Raw genomic sequence first — 21,469 nt, forward strand, 5'->3', positions numbered from 1 at the left:
AATGCTTGTCTAAGGCTTATTGCATGAAAATCATTGCACAATAAACAGTCTCTGGGTAAGTTATTCTGGAAGTGAGGTCAAGGCTCTGGGTCCCAGTGTTTTCTAAAAATTGGTTTCTCTAATAATATATAGCCAGCATCTTTCTATGTCAGTAACTACTTCAAACACAGTTTTTAACATGGTACCGCAATATGTGGTTTTTATTTTAATCATTGAACTGGAGTCAGACAGCTAGTCCCCAGGAAGTTAAACAGTACTGTGGGGAAACTTTTTCTCTGTTTTTTTCTGGAGGATGCGGGGATGGGTACCCCTGCTGGACACCCTGCAGCATCTGGTTTTGTGCGAATTTGCCTCGTTTCCCTTGTGAAGATCGTCAGCCTTGGGTAATTGTGAATCAAGCTGCTTTCTCCATCACACGGAGGCAGAACCTTTATCTTGCTACTAGATAAGACTGTATTTATCTACTGTCCGTGGTCAACCTGTAGCTTATTAGGATACATGAAAATGTGACTAAATGTAAATAGCACTTGTAGTTGCGAGGGTTTTGGGGTTTTTTTGACGCCAAATATGTGGCGTCTTTTCAAATACCAATTCTCTGTGTGGTTGATACAACAACTAAGTGTCCTACAGTTCAATTCTAGTCTGACAGTAACTACCCAGAGTTAGCGTCAGACTCCAGAGATTTAAGGGCTCAGTCCCTCAAGGCTGCCCTCACCTGAGGCGCCAGGTGCATCCCAGGTCCCACACTTCTGTCCAACTTTGCTACAGATTTGGGGGATCCTACAACCCCTCTCAGCTTCTCTACTACAGTGACTCACAGAACTCAGGAAAATACGTTTACTGCTTTATTGTAAAGGATGCAACTCAGGAACAGCCGAATGGAAGAGATGCAGGGGGCCGGGTACGTCCTCTCCAGGCCTGTCACCCCTCCAGCACCTCTGTGGATTCACCAACCTGGGAGCCCCGTGAATCTCACTGTTCAAGACTTTTTATAACCCGACTGATCTCCAGCCCTTGAACGTTCCCACCCTCTAACCACGAGTTGGGTCTTTCTGGTGACCAGCCCCATCTGGACGCTATCTGGGACCCGCACCCTGAGACACCTCATTAAACGTAGGTGTGATCAAAAGGGGCTTGTTATCAATAACAAGACACTCGTGTCACCCAGGAAAATTCTGGGGGTTTTAGGAGCTCTGTGCCAGGAACCTTGGACAAAGGCCATTTTTATTGTATCACATCTTCTAGTATGAAGATACGTACATGAAAGTCTTCAGCCAGCAATAATTATAATGACAAAGAAATTTGAAAACCCTCAAAAATTACGTGACATGTAGCGTGACTTCAGTGCTTCTGTCATTAGTTTAACCAGTGAATGGACCTTTTAGGCTGGAAGGTGGGGGAGGGTTGCTGCTAAGTGTGAAGGAGAAACACAAAGCCGGAGAGGTGAGGGCAGGTGCCCACGCACCTGCTCCGAGCTCTCCCAGGTTTGCTGTTTGCATTCGCTTCATTTTTGAAGTTTCTGTTCTCAGGACACCAGAAGGCTTAACAACACTGAGACTTCTCTCCAGGGGGAAACGGTTAAGTACATACGGCCGTGGAGTTGTGTGATGCAGGTGTTTCATGGCATCCCCTAGAAACCTGCTTTGTCCAGTAAGGTAGCCTGTCGCCGCCCGTGCCTGTTTAACCAAAATCGAATGAAATTGAACGTTCAGTTCCTCCGTCACACTGTCACATTGCAAGTTCTCAGTAGCCACAAAGAACCAGTGGCTGTCTCATCACACAGCTCAGATGATAGGACGTTCTTATCCTGATAGAAAGTTCCATCGGACAGCACAGCCCTCAGTTCCACTCTGCATGTTAGAATCATCTTCTTAAAAGTGCCTGGGCCCCTCACCGGACCAACTAAATGAGGGGCTCTGGGCTAACACCCAAGGATCTGTTTGTTTCAGAGCTCCCCAAGTGATTTGATTCAGGGGCATTTTCAAATCATTGCACTAGATGCAGCCGTTTCCACCACGGGAATGTCTGTCCTTCCATCTTTCCGTCAGGCACTCCTGCATCCTCCACCACTGCACAGCCAGCTTACTTCATGCTCTTTTCCTACAGCCTGTGTTGTTCCATTTCTGTCTTACACCGTCTGCCGTTTGCTCGCCAGTTTTACACTTGCTGATGCAGCCAGGCTTTGATTACGCTTTCTGCTTCGCTTCTTGGAGAAATGTTTTGTCTGGTTGCGTCGTGCACCAGCACTGTGTTAAGTTACCTCTTACCCTTCTGTGACAGGCTATGTCTGTAGGTCATTTTCTGAAACCAAGTTTGGAAAGCGGTCAAGTGCATCAAGGTACTGGCTTGGGTGGGATCAAAGGGGATCATGGCTTCTGTTCCTCTGCGTTGTGCTTGGGGGCGGGAGGCGAAGGGTGCCTGGGAAGAAAGGGAACTTGTCTTGAACTCTCTAGAAATAGGTATCATTGTACGTAGCTTTGGAAAATCATCGAAATAATATTCATTGTAGACACAAAGTAGAACATCTAGATAAGCAAATAAGAGAAAAAGAAGAAGAAAACAGACATAGTCCCAATTCAAGGGACGAGGTGTTAAAAAAATTCATGTACATCGTTCCAGAGTTTTTTCTAGATACTGTTTTTTTTATTCTTATGAAAAATCTAGGCATACAATAATAGAAGAGTACAATGAATCTCCATATGCATATCACCCAGTTACAGCAATCAACATTTTGGCATGTTTGCTTCTTTTTTTGAAGTATTTATGAGACGTGTTCCCTAAATATTTAAGTGTGCATCTCTAAAACATAGGGACATTTTTCCTGTTAACCATAAGACCATAATCATAACTAATAAAATTAACCTAATTAATGTTATCTAACCCAGGCCATGTTTAATCAGGCTTCCCCAGTTCTCCTCAGAATGTCTTTAACGTTGGATCCAAGCAAAATCACATATTGCATTTGGTAGAATTATGTCTTTTTGGTCAGTTTTAATGTATTAATCGATTCCCTCCATTCCCACACCATTTTTTTTTTCCTACCGCATTTTGTTTGACAAGAGGGCCATTGTCTGTATGCTTGTCCCATCTTTTGGATTTATCTATTCCCTCATTTCCTGCAAACCGGACATTAGGTCTAAACACCTGATTCAGGTTATGTATTTATTCTTTTTTAAACAAAGTGTGAAGAGGATGAAGAGGGCCCGTCCTTCCACTGTGTGTGTGCCCACCGCCCTCCTTTCCCCTTTTCTTTGCTAGAAAATTCTAACGCTACAGAAAGCTTCTTTCCACTTTCCCCCAAGGCAGGCGGTCAGCGGTAATTTCCCCTTCCATCTGTAAGGCTTGTGTCTTTATATGCCTAAACTGAAGAAGGTCTCATACCTTGTGCACCCTTCTTCCCCTTGCTCTTTCCACCTGACGTGTCTTGGAAACCCTCCCGTTTCAGCACATACAAGTCTGCGTGTTGTTTGACACCCAGGTATCAGTAGTATTCCCGTGCCAATGTTGCACATTAAATGAGCTGTCAGTCCCCTGTGGTGCTCTGTAATGGCCCCCGAAGTGTGTGGGAACGTCCTCCCCCTTGTACATATGTGTGCTTGGCCCTCTTTGTGAGCATAATTAAAATGAACTCCTGGCCGAGGAGCTCATGAGATAAGCACTTGCTGAAGGATCCCCCCTACGCTGTCCCACACGTGTGTGCGCGTGCCGACTGGCCCCCTCGCCTGGCCGCTGTTAACTGAGCGTCATCAGTATTTTAATTTTTACAAATCTGATGGGTTAAAAACGGTATCGGGTTTATTAATTGTGTGAAAGCGAGTCTATGTTTCAAATGTGTTTTGGCCATTTTCTTTTTTTAATTAATTTATTTATTTTTGGCTGCATTGGGTGTTTGTTGCTGTGCGCGGGCTTTCTCTAGTTGCGGTGAGCGGGGGCTATTCATTGCGGTGGCTTCTCTTGTTGCGGAGCACAGGCTCTAGGCTTCAGGAGTTGTGGCTCCCGGGCTCTAGAGCGCAGGCTCAGTAGTTGTGGCACACGGGCTTCAGTAGTTGTGGCTCGCGGGCTCTAGAGCGCAGGCTCAGTAGTTGCGGCGCACGGGCTTAGCTGCTCCGCGGCATGTGGGATCTTCCCGGACCAGGGCTCGAACCCGTGTCCCCTGCGTTGGCAGGTGGATTCTTAACCACTGCGCCACCAGGGAAGCCCCTTGGCCATTTTTTAAAATTGCTTGCTTTTTATGAATGAACTGTAGAATGCATTCCTGACTTCAGTTGTTCAGTGGCAGGCACCAGGGACAGTGTCGTTTTAAGTGGGAAATGGGGAGGAGGCTCACGGTCCGGTGGAGGCCCCACCCACTCTGATTCGTGAAGCCCCTGAGACGTGAGGTTCTCTGTGTGCGTTTTCCTTAATTCTCCTTTGATTACATTGGTTTTGTTTGTAAAATGCCCCATCACCGAGTACGCCCAGTAGTCCGTGCTTCTCCTCCTCCTTTTCCTCCCCACCTTGTGGCCTTGCCCTGTACCAGGTGTGCAGCAGGCAACCCCTGATGTCCAGCCACGACCCTGGTGTGCCCTGCTCGTCTGCCGTGCGAGCCTGTCTCCCAGGGCCTCAGGCGCTGGGCCTCTGCGGGCTGGCAGCGTGGCGCTCCCTCCGAGGGAAGGTCGTTCCAGCATCTGGCTGTTACCAGAGGCCAGGGGCCCCTTTAAGCAGAGCTCCATGTGGAGCAGAGCGTGGAGAAGGGGCTGCGGGCTCAGGCCAGGTGTTGGCTGCCCTCTGCCCAGCAAAGCCCAAGCCACCCTCCAGAGAAGGAAAGCATCCCCCCAGGTCTGATTTCCCACGGGGTGGTCTATCCAAGCGTCCCTCCCTTCCACACCAGTGCCCCGCCGGGACCACCCCACCAGCTTTCACTGGACTTTTGGTGGCCCTTAGGGCCCGGGCCATCCACCACCCTTCAGTCCCATCTCAGTGTAAACGGGTACAGAGCCCGTGACTAAATCCTGTTTAAACAGACGATTTAAATTTGTGTTTTGGTGCGTGTTCCCTCTCAGACGTTTAGTCCACACTTAAAATTGCTTAAAACAGCACTTGCAGCATTCCCTTGGAGTGTTCTCGGAGGTGGCGAGCTTTGTTTTTTGATGTTAGGATTTTTTCCCCCAGTAGCGTAAGAGTTTTTAAACCCCGGTGTGGTGATTGAGGGGGGATTGAAGTTGTAACTATCAAGTAATGAGAGGAGCCTTTTGCGGACCCTAAACGTCCCAAAATACGGTCTTCCGCCTGGTGGTTTCTTTTCCTTTCTTTTTTTTGTTAAATAGTTATTTTTTTTTAATTTATTTTAAAAATTTCTTTCTTTCTTTCTTTCTCTGTCTCTCTTCCTTTCCTGCCTTCCTTTCCTTCTTTCTTTCCTTTCTTCATTGCGGTGGCTTCTCTTGTTGTGGAGCACGGGCTCCAGGCGTGCGGGCTTCAGTAGCTGTGGCACGTGGGCTCTTGAGCGCAGGCTCAGTAGTCGTGGCACGTGGGCCCCGTTGCTCTGTGGCACGCGGGATCCTCCCGGACCAGGGCTCGAACCCATGTCTTCTGCATTGGCAGGCAGACTCTCAACCACTGAGCCACCAGGGAAGTCCCTGCCCGGTGGTTTCTAAGTCCAGACTTTGGAGAAGGCCATGGATTTTCTCCCCTGGAGAAGGCTCTAATATTTTTCATTGCGTTTCTGGGGCTTCATGGACCCTCTGAAATTTTACCTCAGAACCCTTCTTCCTGAATTATTGCAAAGACATTCATTTTCATGTATTGGTTCAGAGATTTTTGTTTTAGCCTCAGAGTCAGGCCTTGCATCTTAGACTTGGATGTGAGATACTGTTCAGATTTTGAGGTTAGAAGGAGGCCGGGGTGTGTGTGTGTGAGAGAGAGATACAGGAGGCCTGTTCAAATTTTGGCGGCTTTGTCACTTTACATGTCCAGTGTTTATTTGTGTGGTTTTTTTGTTTTTTGTTATTTTGGGTTTTTTTGTTGTTTGGCTGCGCCGCAAGGCATGCGGGATCTTAGTTCCCTGACCAGGGATCGAACCCACACCCCCTGCAGTGGAAGCCCAGAGTCTTGACCACTGGACCACCAGGGAAGTCCCACATGTCCAGTATTTTACAACCCATAAACGAGGCCTCTTGTAGCTGAAGGAGAGGAAGTGATGGGCAGATCTAAAATGAGATTGCAGACAACGTTTCGCCAAAAAGTTAAAATCTGAGGGGGGGAAATGTCAAGCATATTTGAGAAAAATGCCAAATCTGCAGTGTTAATATACAATGTTTTCCAAGTGGTTGCTGTTTTATCTCCTCTCAAATGAGGTTATCCATGTGGAAACAGCCCGCTGAGCAGGTTCTCAGTACATGTGAGCTGGATACATTTCTGAGTTTCAGAAATATTTTGTGTTCATGGCATTTCTCTTCTGCTAAGGTTTTCAAGGTTTTTCATACACTTGTATCTTAACCAGTATATTTTCAGCATACCAGAGTACAAAGCAGAAGGTCAAGCTGTTACCTCAGTCTTTAGAATTTTGGCGTTCTGTGCCTTTTCTTTTACAAAAATTATAAAGAAGGAGGGGAAAATCTCTTTTTACAAGAGAATAGTCTACGTCCTGTAAAATAAGCGTATAAGGTATCTGTGTTAAGAGCACCCACGGGTGTGTCACACACGTTTTAGATCTAGCAGAGGCTGCTCGTTGAAAGGCAGAGTTTCATTAACAGCAGCAGACGTGGCAGAAGTGGAAATGTTGGTCTATTTTTGGATTTCCTCTGTGTTTGCTTTGAATTCATCTACTGACCATCTCTCTGTCTGCGTTCACCAAGCCGCCAGGCAGTGCCGTGCTTGTCAGAATCATCCAAACCCAGTAGGCTCCATCCAGGGAGAGAGCTTTTCAGCGCCCTGGAGGAAGGTTTTGATGGAATGCAGGATTTGTGTGAAAGTGGAAGGATGACTAGAGGGAGGTTAGTTACATAACAGTCCTCTCAGACGAAGACCTGAGGTTAGAACTCTTAACCAGAGCTTGCGGACATTTCGGGTATTTTACTTCTTACTGAAAGTTACCTGTGGTGCCATGCTTACCTTTAGTTTCTGTTGTAGGGCAGCCCTGGGTATGTGGGGTCACCTGGTATTGGCACACTTGCTGATGGAGAGTGTAAATGCAAATAAAATCTTACTCAGAGGTACCTTTTCCAGTTAGGTGAGGAGTTTGGTTTTTTCCTTGTTTTACATTTTCACAAACTCCCCAGACTGGTTTATTTTTATTTTGGTTTTTTTTTTTTTGGCCACGCCACGCGGCTTGCGGGATCTTAGTTCCCTGACCAGGGATTGAACCCAGGCCACAGCAGTGAAAGCGCCAAGTCCTAACCACTGGACCGCCAGGGAATTCCCCCAAACTGGTTTAAGTCAATGAGAAGCCCTCCCCCTGCTCCTGCCCGTCAGTACTTTCTCCTGGTGACTGAAGATGCTAGACCAGGGGTAAGGCCTGCAGGGAGTGGGCATAGGAGTGGGCAGGTTTACTGACCTGGTACCTGGCCAGAGCTGGCCAAGAAATGCCTGGGCAGGGGTCTTCTGCTCAGGCTGGGGGGCCGAGTTCAGGTGGAGGGTGCTTGTTTTCCTCCCCCCCCCCACTTGCTGGGTGGCACGCTTTAGGGTACAGCAGAGCTGCAGGTGTCCCCAGGTTGCCGGTGGGCTCCTTTTCCATCCCTCGCTCCTCTGCAGCCGGTGGAGATGGGGAAGGGCGAGGGTCTAGAGGAATGGGTGGAGGTGGAGGAAGGTGGGAAGGCCCTGCCCTTTTCTAATGGAGGCGATGAGGGCAGAAATTGAAAGCTAGGAGAGAGTAAGTGAAGGGCGACTCCATAGGTCTCCCCTCGGTCTCTGGGAGGTGTGGGATTGTTGGTGAAGGAATCAGGAAACGGAGACAAAAGTCCCAAGAGGGGAAGGGCCGCTGGGCTGGACACACTGTCCTCGCCTCACCCTTTCCCCTTAACTTATCTCAAGACTCTGGGGGAAGAGCACAGAGGACTCGGGTATCAGTGCCCAGGGCTCCCACGCGGGAGACTGGCAGTAAATGTTTAGAGGTCAGTGGCAAGGAGAGGTTGGGAGAGCAAATATGTAACAAAAGACAGTTTTTCTTTGATTGTCATCAGCTTCCAACGTCCTGCAGTAGAACCTGTGTGTGCCCACTGCCCAGGTTAAATCATTGTCCCCATTTGCCCAGGCCCAGGTTTGTCCCCACCATGACCTTCTTTTTCTTTTGTTTTGCTGCTTTAGTATTTTTAAAACAAGTTCCAGGTATCATGTCACAAATATTTCAGTATGCATCTCTAAAATGTTTGGGCGCTTTCCTATATAACTATGATGTTGTGATTAATAATACTCTTAATTTACAAAGATGGTTAAACTTCAACTTTCATTTTAAGTTAATACTTTTTAGATAACTTCTTTTTAGAAAAAAAGATAATCAACCTCTATTTAAAATTTTAGAATAAGATATGCTAAGGCTCAAAGATGCAATGTAGGAGGGAGATAGATACCTTACAGTTAAGTAGTATCCAGTGTGACTTCGAAGGTAGCCAGTCACATGTACATCGTGGCTTCAGTTAGGTCAAGTACTAGTTGCAGCCCAGATCTGTCTGCGCCACTCTCTTCCTACTCAGCATCTCTGCTTCAGGGTCCCAGACAGCTCTCGGTGTCCAGGGCCAACCTCCCCGCCCCAGCCCGACAGCCCCAAGCTCTTCGGCTGGTACCCCTGAATCTCGTTGAACAGTAATACCATCCTCTCATTCCACGAGCTGAAAACGTACGAGTCATCTTTGATGCCTCCTCCTCCTTCAGTCCTACATCCAGCCCGTCACGAAGCCTTATCACGTGTCACCTCATTTTCTCAGTTACTGTGCACGTCTCTTCCTGTCCATTAGCACCGCCCTGGTCGAAGCCCCAGAATAACATGCTAGCGGTTCTGTTTGTTCCATTTTGACCTCCTTCCACATTTCAACTGGAGAGAGCTGTTGAGAACGTAAATCTAATTTCGACCCACCCCTGCTTCAGCGCTCTCTGTGGCTCACGTAAAATAAGCGGTAACTGTCTGTACTTTGGTATAATCAAGATTGGATTTTATTTAACCGACTGATGCTAGGGTGTGAGCAGGTGTGCCCAGACCCAGCCTGGCTTCTAACCGAGCCTGTTGCATGTAGATTTTTGCAGCCCTGGGGTTCTGATGCTGTGCTTTCACTGTTGCTTGTCTACCCTCCCACCCGCCATCAGCACAGAGAAACAGTCAATAACACCTGCATCACAGCTCAAATATATGGAGAGAGAACAGAGAGTCTGTACACACACAGGTGAAGTTGTCAGTACACTTTAAAACGTTCTCATTAAAATTCTGTGTGAAATGCCGTTTTAAATTTTTTTATTTTGAAAGGGTTCAAGAGTATACGATAGAGAAAATAGTACAACGAAAACTCCTATATACCCATCCTTGGATTCAACAGTTATCAAGATTTTGCCACATTTGCTTTCTCTTTTTAAAAAGTATCCTTTTGAAGTATGTTAGTTACATCCCAGGTATCATGCATTGAGAGCTTTTTTAAAAATTACAGTATTAATAATAGTTAAATATATCTTTAAGAACAAGACATATTGGACATTGGTTAGAATATCTGAAGCATCTGTGCAGAATAGTTCGTAAACCACTGCCCAATTCCAACCATAAAGGAATCGTGTAAAAAAGATGTGTGAGTGCTTTAAAAAAACTCTCCCCGTGATGCTCAGTTCCTTGATCCTGGATTAGGATTAGGATTACCGTCAGGAAGTAGGATTAGATGGTCATCTCTGAGCTTCCCTTAAATCATGAGATACTATGATAATAACCAGTTTACTCAGTTTTTGCTGCTACTCTCTTATCATTTCAGATACCTAAGTCAGGAAAGCACTATCTTAGTTTGTGCTTTAAAGAAATAACCTTCATTTACACCTTCCTGATTGCAGTGTTTCTCCTTATAAAACCCCAATTAAAAAGGATCTTTCATTTTCACAAATGATTTGAGAAGATTCCTGGGCAGCTTAGAGATGAAGCTTCTAAAGAAGAAGTAACTTTATTGTTTTATGATTTGTGTTTTAGTAAAATAAGGGTTGTTTGTTCATAAAGCCACTTTGCTATCTCTGCTTTTTCTAATTAGTTTTTTTATTTGGCTCTTTCCGTTTTTAAGTGTACAGAGAAGTTATTCTGAGCAGGCCATGATGACTTTTTGATTTACTATTAAAACAGTCCAGTTATTTAAACTCTATTCTGGGGAAGAGGGAATACTTAACATCCAGAGATTAAGACCCGCTTACTGCATAAAATCCAGACCCTGAAACTCTCAGGCAGTGCCTGGGAACCGTGTCCGTGCCAGGTGAGATCCCTGTACCTGAGCTGTCAGCATCCAAAGTTTCTTCCAGACCAGTTGTTTTAACCTGAGGAATTTTAACATCATATTAATATGCTTTGCAGAGGGCCCATGATCTATTTAGCCTTTTCCTAAATAGCTCTGTTTGGTATAATTATTATTTGTATGACTTGGATAGTACACACACACCGTTTGGGCTGGGAAGATTCGCTTTAGAGTGTAGTACCAGCCGTCCGCCTTCAGGCCACACCGCCATCGTTGCAGAACCTTAGGGATGCTTCGTAAAAGCAAAGAGGGCAGAGCTTGCCGTTTGTGTGGCTTCAGCTAGTGGAGAATATTCACCAATGCTGAAAAGGTAATTTGTTAACAGACGGCTTTTGTGTTTTGTTTTAGACTCACAAGAAGTGGACGAACAGCTGGTAGCAGAAGTGGTTGAAAAATGGTCATCTGAGGCTGGTTCTAGACCCTCAGAAAACAAGGCAGCTCAGCACGCTACTGAGTCTTACTCAGTCAAGGGTTTCAGAGAAGAACCTGAACACGATGTGAGCAAAATCTCTGTCGTGAGGCCGTTTTCCGTAGAAACCAAGAATTCCACGGCGCCCCGGGGGCCGCCTGGTCCAGCAGCGGCTCATGGCTGCGCGGCCGCGGTCCTAGGCCAGGCCGGGCTCTGCCCCCGCGCGCCGGGAGCCGCCCAGGACCAGGCAATGACCGAGGGCGCCATGGGGGCCACGCTGGAGGCCTCGGCGGAAGGCGACCCGGAGGCGGGGAGCCCGTGTCCGGAGCCCGGGTCCAGCAGAAGCAGGCTGCGGAAGCCCAGGCCCGTCCCCCCGAGGAAGAAGGCGGCAGGCGGCGGGGTCTCCGAAGTCCACCCCGACCCGGAGGGCGCGCGTCTTCCCCGGGCGGACCGCCAGTCCGGTCCCGACAGAGCGGCTGGGAACACCGCCACCCCTGCCCTGCTAGGAGGTGACAGGAGCCAGAAGTGTCCCCCCGAGGTGAGGGAGACACAGTGTGCCCCCGGCGGTGACACCCGCGAATCAGGGGCTGAGCTGCTGGAGGCGGTGAGGAGCTCCCCTCTGAAACTGGAGTTTGACTTCACGGAAGACGTGGAGACTGTGGAGTCCAGGAAAGGCCTCCCGAGGAAACCCGGCCGGAAACCGGGCAGCAGGGTGACGCCCAAGGTTCAGAAAGACGGCGCCGGGGAGCCAGCAGGCGTCCCGGGGGCAGGGGCGTCCTCAGAGCCGGGTCCCCGCCCGTGTCCCGGGGAGAGCCCCGACTTCGGGCCCTTTGGAGGCCACTCCCCGCTGCAGCGCTCGCCCCTGCTCTCGGCTCAGGGCTCCTACCGCTTTGACCCAGATCACTTTGACGAATCCATGGATCCCTTTAAACCCGCTCTGACTTTAACGAGCAGTGACTTTGGTTCTCCCGCCGGTAGTCGTATTAGTGAAATCTTAGAATCACCCAAGAAGGCAAAGTCGCGTTTGATAACGTGAGTGAGACGGGCGTGGGCCTTGTGTTCTGTGTCTTCTCTGTGAGTTTGGCGGCCACTGCTTGTGGTTTGGGTGAAGGTGCCCCGGGGCAGACGCAGAGCTTGTGACCTCGGACTGCAGTCTTCACTGTTTTGCCTAACTCTGGTGTGGAATCAGAGGTACCTGAGCTTTCCCTTATAGATGTCGGCCTTGCTTCTGAATCCTCAGTTCATTCAGCTGAGTTCTTTTTCCCCCCACCTTGGGTACTTTTTTCCTATTAAAAAAAAAGAATGTCATGGGCTAGGCAGGTAGAGATTTGACGGTTTTCAGAAATCCTATCTGAGCTGTCGGGAATCGTTTTATATACAGAATTCAGGTGTCAGTGCTAGCCATCTTTTTCAGCTTCTCTGTGGATGAAACAAGAATCCCAGGGCTGCAGGTTACCGGTGTAGTATCAGTAACACGTGGGAAAGGGTCTTACAGAAGTCTTTTCACTTGAGCAGAAAGCTGTGATTTTTGTTGGAAACAAACCTACCACTAAAAGTTAGTGAGAATTCTTATGTCTCCTGGTAAAGCTTCTGGCTCTTTCAGAAAGGAGGTGAGTTTCCAAAAAGAATCAAGACTATTTTAAACAATTGCCTAAATCTGACTAAATTAGGCTGTTAGTCTTCGTTCTGTGAGATCCCTCTCCCCACCAGACCCCCTTCTCCCGGGAAATCTGGAGCCACTTTTGCAAGGTCCTCGGAGATCCCTTGGAGTGGTCACCCCCAGGCCATAATTCCACGTCACACTGCAGTTTAAACTTGTTACAGGGTGACCTTATCACGAAACTTGAGTCGATGACAATCTACTGGTATCTTTATGACCCTGTGACATTTTACTAAGAATCAGATATAAAGAAGGGCCAATGGGGAATTCCCTGGCGGTCCAGTGGTTAGGACTTGGCGCTTTCACTGCTGTGGCCCAGGTTCGATCCCTGGTCAGGGAACTAAGATCCCACAAGATGTGTGGTGTGGCCAAGTTAAGTAAATAGAGTATTTTTTTTTTTTAAAAAAAAAGGGCCAGTGACATGGTGGATGAAATATGAAAAGGGAGGGTGAGAAGTACCATGTTTCTCGTTGTCACCACAGTTGTATTGGCGAAATGCTTTTCAGCATTAATGTGACTTAAAGAAAAACACTAGATGGTGTGGTGATTGACACCAGAGAAAAAGGGTTAAAGAGCAGAAAGTATCAGTCAGGACCAAGAAGCTTGAGCAATGCAGGAACGGGTTCTTCAGCAGCGCCAGAATATTCCCCAGGACGTCTAAAGGGAATAAAATGTCATTAATAGTTCTTGATCTGTCCTTTGATTATAGACACACAGTTAAATGGTTGCTGAAAAATATTATTAATCAGGTGACCTCAAGGTGCTCTTCTGTGGTTCAGGTTAGTTACCTGTGTCTAGACAATGCCCAGGGGACACGATGGCCAGGTCTTTGCCTGGGTTCTTCCTAACCTGGGGTCCCCTAAATATGGGCAGCCCTGCCTATCGGGGTTGACAAGGGGTCATTGGGAGCCTCCCTTTCAGTTGCTTGTTGAGGGTGTGTAGCCAGTGCATTCATGTTACATAAGACTAAAGTGGAACCAAAGGGAGGGAAGTTTATCCTACATCTTGTTTTCAGTAGCAAGAAGCACCCTCTCCCAGTCCTACCACCCTCGCCTGCTAGCATTTTCCTCCTGTTCTGTTTTTGATGAATGAACTTCTTGGTCTAAAATACCTTACAGATTTTTTTAAAACTCTTATGCAACCAAAACTCTTGTCTCCTTGTTCTTTCCGCAGGAGAAGGATGCTTAACCCCTTGTGTAACTTTGGGTTTCTTTTTTTTTAGAAAATCCCTTCATTGTAGAAAAGGCTGGAAGTATACAGGTGGAGGTAGCATCTAGCAGAGAGTTAGAAGTTCTGATAACAGGGTACTTGTGTGACTTCTTAAAAGATGACATAATTGGCGTCTCAGATCCTTCTTCTGTAAAATAGAGACATCATCCTATGATTGGGATTTTTGTGGGTCAAATAAGATAAATTATGTGAAATCACTTGGAGTTTCTCAGTAATATACACCTACCGGAGATATAAGCAGATACATTTTCAATTATATTTTCATTCATGCATTGATTGCCTTTAATCTGGATGACTAGACATTTAAGAGTAAACATACTCGGCAGTAATGCCGTTTTCTTACATTTACAAATATTTGAAAGTTTACTTTTCATCCATAAATTTGACCGTGTGACATTTCCGAGTGTTTCTACCACTCTCTTACTCCTGAGAATCATTCACTCACCAGTGGGAACATTCATGAGTATGACATTTTTAATTCGTGTCGCACCTCATAGAAAGAACTTTGCAGCCTTTATGTCTGCCAGACTAGAGATAAATATTCCAGGCTTTACATGATTTTTTTCTCCATCTGTCTGTCTCTTTCCCGTCTCTAATTTTGTTGGTGCATCAGGACTACTGAACAAGTGAAATTTCTCTGTTTTCTGTTGTAAGTACTCCTGTTTCTGGCTCTCCCTGGGGCCCTTGGCAGTTCCTCCCCTACCCTCCCCGGACCATCTCTCCATAGCATGTCGGCTTCCCTTTCTGAGTTGGATCTTCTGATGATTTTTTGCATTTCATTTGCCACTTCCTGAGCCAGCTTATTAGCCTTGCCATCTGTACCCAAAGGCTTGGAGATGGGCCCTCCCACCTCAGGTGCGAGAGCTTGCGTCCCCGGCTTGACACACGCCCCGTGCGACGCTGTGGTGCTGCGTGCTGGCTTGGCCCTGCTCTCGTCCCCGCAGTGGCTTGAGGAACTGCTCTGCTGTTTCATGTCAGGAACAATTGACTTTTTTGATAGGATAAGGCTGCCGCCTCGGAGCAGGGGATACATTATACCGAGTCAGCTCAACCTGAGTTTGGTGGCAGGGGTGACACTGAGGCGTTAGGGAAGACAAGCAGACACTACCGAGGTGGTGGTCCCTCTTCTGGTAGCCATGCTGGTCTTTGTTTTTGCCCCGCAAAACGAGAAGAACTTGCAGTTTTGGTTGGGGGTGGGGTGGGGTGTGGTCAGAGCAGCGGTGCTGGAAATTCTTAAGTTCATTACAACAGAACAGAATCCGGATAGTCTTCAGATCACAAATCGCGTGCTAGTTTAAACAAAGCGGGCGGTTTGAGCTTCCCCAGTTCCGGCCGTGACGTTCGTTTTCCATCTTACTACCTAAGAGGAATGGTAACAGTTTGCTCAGACATTTTTATTTTCATACTTTCTGTTGCCCACAGTCCTCCTCTGTGAGCACACAGGTCTGGAGCTGTCTTCCCAGACTTCTGTGGCTTTTAGCGCAATAAAGAACTTTCAAAGAATGTGGTCCGGCGTGGTAATTTTTCTGGTGACTAACAAAGCCAAGCGAGCGCGGATCAGATGACCCGACCGTCTCCAGGTACTGGGGCCGCTCTCGGCAAAGCTGTTGATGGCTGCTGGCGTGCAGTTACAAACCGTAGGGGCCAGAGTGCTGGTGTTTAGCTTCCCGCAGAAGCAAGCGAGGAGGTCACGGAGTTACAGTTCTTTGCTTGCCCTGCCTCTTGGGAGAGGATTCAGAGGCGGGAAGGTGTTTGTTCCCGTCGCTGACGCGTGCAGGTGTGACTCGCGTGGGGCTGTGCGCTTTGGCTTGTGTCTGCACCCACCGCTGTCTGCACCATCTCACAGCTTGGAGGTTGTCAGTGTGATTCCAAACCGGCCCGGTGTTCTGTTTGTTTTTTTCCCAGGAGTGGCTGTAAGGTGAAGAAATACGAAGCCCAGTCTCTGGCTTTGGATGGGTGTTCTCAGGTAAGTCTGTGTTCCCCGTCAGGGTGGTGATTAACGAAGATTTTCCAGTGGGGATCTGAGTACTCAGCTTTAAGGAAACCAGTTCCCAAATCCTTGACTTCCTAAGCTGGTCTGAGAAAGGGCTCTGAAGATAAGGGAACCGTTCCTTCACAGCTACCCTTTTCCCACTTGTTTTTGATAAAGTTCCCTCTCACCCATTCTCAGTCTTACTAGGGTGCATCGCCACTGGGTGTGAAACCTCTGGGCACCAAAGGGGGGATTTGAAATACTGGTGTAAGTTACAAGAAGGTGATTGACTCCAGTGACTGGATAATATATTTTTAAAGTCAGATGGTTTTCCAGTTCATTGCTTTTAACAAGTTAGGAGAGCCTGAATTGTCAGCTGATAGATTATTAAAAATCGTTTTTGGCACAGTGATATATGTCAGTTATATCTCAATTAAAAAGATAATTATTTGGACTTCCCTGGTGGTCCAGTGGTTAGGACTCCGCACTTCCACTGCAGGGGGCTCGGGCTCGATCCCCGGTCGGGGAATTAAGATCCCCCATGCGGCACGACATGGCCCAAAAGGAAAAAAAAAAAAGATAATTATTGATGATAGAATTTTTTGGTACATAATTTGGAAAGGAGTTCAAAGAACTGAGACATTTCTGTTACAAACTTCCTTCTGTTTCACCTATTTATTTGTATTAGTAAGGCTTCTGGCTTCTTGATTATAATTATAAAAATGGAAAACAGGAATAAAATTGATGCTGACCTTTGTTTCATTCTAGCAATAAATATTTGTCCATGACTATATAATTAATTGGGAAACACACACACAAACACACACAAAAACAAGCAAACAAAAGAAAACCCGGACCCATTTGATTGCAATGAAGTCCTTTTTTTTTCCTTTTTAAAACTTTATTCCAGCGTAACCATGATTACAGAAATACAGTCATTGTATTTTAAGTTTAACTTATCTTATGCAATTTGGACCAAAAACTTGGTACATGGTTTAAGATTTAAAAAAAAAATTTGATTTATTCTTCATCTATTACAAATGTATGAAGTATCTACCTTCAAATGCTGCTAAAGCAGGCAGCAAGAACCGTGAAAAATTTACCTTTGATTTGCTTCAGAAAAATAACACATATTACATTGTAAAAGTTTTTTAAAATTGGTGCAACAAAATATTGTAATCGATTTCCATTTCTTAAAAATTTTACTTTTGTGTTTGATTGTACTTACCAAACATTGTAATATTTTTAGAATAAATTGTGCGTTTGTAATTGTAGTGATAACTCTCCAGAAGAAAAAAATGTTAACACTTAGAGACTTATGGTTGTAAAAAAAGGTTTTTAAAATTTTTTTAAACAAATGTAATAGGAGAACTTTAAAAAACTTGAAAGCAAATGCATTTCTTTGGGATAATTTCTTGATGGAAGTAGCAAGGAAATACAAATTCAGAGAGGAAAAGGAATGATGTAAATTTCTGACTATTAAAGGGCTTATTCATGTTCGATTTTAAACAGATGGTAAAGTATCAAATCACTAGAGTAACTAAATTGAATTAATAAGCCAAGTCAGTATTTAAAATACAATAACAATTTTTTCTTTTCTTTTGTATCTATGTAAGAGGATGGATGTTCTCCAAACTTACTGTGATAATTTCATGATGTATGTAAGTCATATCATTATGCTGTACCTCTTAAAGTTACACAGTGCTGTATGTCAGGTATATCTCAATAAAACTGGAAGGAGAGATAAGTAAACAAGCAAACAAATAAATAATATGTAGCAGATATTATAGCCTTTGTGACTACTTAAGCTCATAGTGAAAGGTTTTTAGATGTCACCTGAAAATACAGTGGGGTGCATAAATTTTCCAGAAAAGTCTAGGATCTATCTATATGAGCAAAATGTATGAAAACTATTTTCTTCAGCCAGTTAAACTTCTTGCTTATAAATTTAGGCTAGAAAAGCTTAATTTTTTAAACCTCAGGTGTGAATTACAGAAGGTAGGCCCTAGAAAATACAACCTTCCATGGTTGAGGGGCTGCAGCTTCTTCCTTGGTTGGTACCCAGATTCGTGGAGAACATCCATATGGAATGGCGGCTGCTTTGCTCTTCCTGAGATATTGCTTTCCCCACTGCTTGCCCTCCTAAATGGTAGCATCTCATCTGTTGCCTTTCCCAGGATGAAGGAGCAGTGATCTCCCAGATTTCAGACATTTCTAACAGGGATGGCCATGCTACCGACGAGGAGAAGCTGGCGTCCACATCATCTGGTCAGAAACCCATTGGGGCCGAGGGGAAAGGTGAGCCAGAGGACGACCTGGAGTACTTTGAATGTTCCAATGTTCCCGTGTCTGCCATAAATCATGCGTTTTCATCCTCAGAAGCAGGTATGGAAACAAATCTTGATCTTTCTTACGTAATAAGCATAGAAATGCCTGGAAGCCCAGGGCTGGAGACACTTTAAAGAGAGTAGAGAACGGGTCCCTTGATGGATAGGTTTAGGCTGCTGGTCTGTGCTTTGCTTCTCTGCCTGGAGAAGAGACACAAAAGGGTGTCAGTGGAGCGCCAGGGACGTCTGGATCCGAGTGGCAGGATGTACGGAGACGCTGATGTATCAGACTGCTTGAATTCTTTCATAATTATTTCAGTCTGGCCACATCGTCACGTGTAGTGACCTGGAACCATGTTGTGATTATTGGGCTCCTGGTTTCCCTTATAGAAATAATAACGACTAACAGGTATAGTTGCTTCCACATGCGGGCACTGTTCTAAGTGCTTTACGTGTAGTAACTCATGTCTCCTCACTAGGTAGCGTTCTTTTTTTGTTTATTTTGTTTCTTTTTAAATTGAAGTACAGTTGATTTACAATGTTGTCTTAGTTTCAGGTGTACAGCAAACTGATTCAGTTACATATATTTTTTCAGATTCTTTTCCATTATAGGTTATTACAAGATACTGAATATAGCTCCCTGTGCCATACAGTAGCCCCTTGTTTTTTATCTATTTTATATTAGGCAGCATTCTTTTCCCTGTCATCAGAGAGGGAAAGTGAGACAGAAGTTAAGGATCTAGTAAGTGGTGGACTAGGGTCCGAGTTCCCAGCAGTCTTGGCTCCACGGTCTTTTAACCACAGGGCTAACGTGTGAAGAGATGGTTTTCATTACCCTCAACTATTGTAAATTTTCCTGCCTGCAGACTTGGTGGATTGAACACGAGTGATGCTTCTTCATGTTCTAATAAGGGCCGAGACCAACCTGTGCTGAAGTTTAGTGCTGTTTTCCTCTTTAGAACATTCTAAATCCGAGGCCCTTTTCCAGGTCCCAGGTTGTCTCTGTGGCCTTAACCTTCATCGTGAAGCACTTGGCACCGTGTTCCTGACTTCATTAAACATTATTGGAAGCTCAGGTCTTTAGCAACATAGTTCAATGTGGAGCTTTTATACTTAGAATTTAAAAAATAATGATCTATCATCAAACCAGAGAAGCAGGTGGAAATCTGGACATTGTGAGAGTTATCTCCCCACCTACCCAGGTCTGTTTCCCAGCTGTAAAATAAACATTCCAGGCACTGTTCCAGATTTCCTCCCAGGCCTCTTTTCTGCTCTGATGTTTTCTCCAAAGACCCCGTTTGCCATTTCCTTTTGTGCCCCTTTACCCGTTACACAGGCTTACCCTTAGGACGCTCATACCTACACTTATTTCTTGTATATGAAATGCCTTTCTTCACCATTGTCCTGTAGAGATTCTGCCCATCCTTGCCGGTCTATCTCAGAAAGGTCACTTGGCTCCCACTGCATTTCTTCGTACGTTCCATGTATTGGTTATGGAAGGTTATCTTTTATGGAAGGTTATCTTTGATAAACTTGTTGAGGTTAAGGACTGTGAGTGATTCATCTTCGATTTTCCTCTAGTGCAGGTGCATGGTCCATGTTTGTTGAATTATATCCTTCCTCACTAGGAGGAAATTCCTTTGGCAGAAACTTCATGAGCTGGGGTTCTGCCAACAGAACAGCTCCCGTTAACACCGTTCGTAACTGATGAGCCACATCGTGGGAGCGAGCAGGGGCCCTGGTCGTGTGGGGTGGGAGGGTGTGGAGGTGGGATGGGTGAACTGTGTCCTGGGATATCACCTTCAGCCTGGGTCTTGATAGATGAATACGAAGATGCACCCCAAGGAGTCTCTCACAGGGATGGGAAGGAACCTGCCACACAGGTAAAATGCCCAGTAGCTGTCCGTGAGTACAGGGCAAGTGGGAACCCGGGGTCGTCCTGAGGAATTGGGGCTTTATCAGTATAGAGGAGCCACTGAAGGTTTTTAAGCGAAGTAGTGATGGTCACATTTGTGTTCTCAATAATTCACTCTCGACAGTGCACTAAAGTAGTAATTTGTGATTGCAGGTGGAGGATTGCAGGTGGAGCTTTAGCATTTTATGTGCTTTTACATATTTAAAAATTTTCTTCAACGAGTGCATGTTCCTTTAATCAGAAAAAGCATAGTGTTGGTTTTTTGTTAAGCGTTGACTCTGGTGGTAGAGCGGAGCCGAGGAAACCAGCTTGAAGGGTGTGGGGAGGATAATGAATTTAGTTTTCAGGCATTGAAATTTAGAGGTTTTTGTTTTATCTGCTACATTAATTCCACTGAAATGCCCTTCAGGGCTGGAATTCAGATTCACTCCAACTTGGTAATAAGATAGCTTTCAGCGTTAACGGTTTCTCCTCTTTCTGAAATGACCCCGTGGTTAGTCCAGCTCACCTGCAAAACTTTTCATGGACACAAGGGGGCAGCCTTGCCGTCCTCTCCACCTGAGGACGTGCTTCCGTCTGAGGCTGACCGACCCTAAGCTCCTCGTTCCTCTGGATGTTTTGGACCCTGAACACAGACAGCGCAGTGGTCAGCAGAATGTAGCGCGTCTTCGGAGATCTTGAGATGCTGTTCAGGGGTCCATGGATGTCGTTCCGGGCCTGCCTGGGGTTTCCCAGAGTCTCTCGGTGGGAAGGAAAGGCACAGCCTCTTGGGATGACTCTAAAAATGGCTCTCTGTGTTTTAGGCACCGAGAAGGAGACGTGCCAGCAGGTGGAGAAGGATGGACCCGCCGTGCCCGTGAGTCCCCAGGCTCGTGGGGGAGGGGTGTGAGCGCGGGGGGTTCAGCGTTTGTTTTGAAGCCCGTGTTAACTCAGTAATTAAATTCTGGTCTGCGTCTGGTGACGGGCATGAGCTATAAATAAAGCACAGCTCCTTCACTTGAGGCGCCTCGGAGGGTGACCACTAGTACTTGGACCTGTAGCTGGACGTCCTGAGTTGTCCTCCAAGTGTAAAGTGCAACCAGCGTTTGATGACTTAGCGCAGAAAAGAAGGGAAAATAAAATGTCTCTAACTTTTTATACTGATACCATGTTGATGTTTTGGATCTATTGGGTTAATGAAACTATATTATTAAAATTAATTTCACCAGTTTCTTTTTACCCCTTAAATGTGGCTCCTGAGAATATTTAAATTACATATGGCTTACATTGTATTTCTTTTGAGCAGCCCTGGTTGTAGATTACAAAATGGAAACCAGGGTTCCCCTGTGGTGAATGTTACACCAGGATGTGTCCCCGGGACTGGGGGCACCAGGACTGACCCACCGCGCGGCAGGTGTCAGGAAGGCTGGATGTTGTGAGCTAATTAAAAACCATTTGTTTTCTTTTTAACTTTTAGGCTTACAAAGAATTCCTATAACTCTTGCACTCATGCTCCTCAGACTTTAACCTCTTCT

At 45.9% G+C, this 21,469-nt stretch overlaps 1 protein-coding gene and 1 long non-coding RNA gene across 13 annotated transcripts in view; one reads left to right on the top strand and one right to left on the bottom strand.

Annotated features, from left to right (window-relative positions):
- The window catches only part of LOC309651449, a 181,481-nt gene that overhangs the window by 85,193 nt on the left and 74,819 nt on the right, over positions 1-21,469 (bottom strand). The gene's annotated exons all lie outside the window — the stretch shown is intronic.
- Positions 1-21,469, top strand: part of TACC1 (transforming acidic coiled-coil containing protein 1) — a 113,016-nt gene that overhangs the window by 72,159 nt on the left and 19,388 nt on the right. For 4 of the 12 annotated variants that reach the window (XM_082444164.1, XM_082444158.1, XM_082444153.1 and 1 more), the window contains exons 3-7: positions 10,791-11,883; positions 14,355-14,390; positions 15,647-15,707; positions 17,891-18,098; positions 20,759-20,811. In XM_082444164.1, coding sequence (XP_082300290.1) covers positions 11,102-11,883; positions 14,355-14,390; positions 15,647-15,707; positions 17,891-18,098; positions 20,759-20,811 — 1,140 coding nt within the window. In that variant the 5' untranslated portion in view covers positions 10,791-11,101. The remainder of the gene's footprint in view (positions 1-10,790; positions 11,884-14,354; positions 14,391-15,646; positions 15,708-17,890; positions 18,099-20,758; positions 20,812-21,469) is intronic. The other 8 variants (XM_082444160.1, XM_082444157.1, XM_082444162.1 and 5 more) reach the window with 5 other exon arrangements.

This window comes from Balaenoptera physalus, assembly GCF_965194825.1.
Source record: "Balaenoptera physalus genome assembly, chromosome: 21".
Taxonomy (NCBI): Eukaryota; Metazoa; Chordata; class Mammalia; order Artiodactyla; family Balaenopteridae; genus Balaenoptera; species Balaenoptera physalus.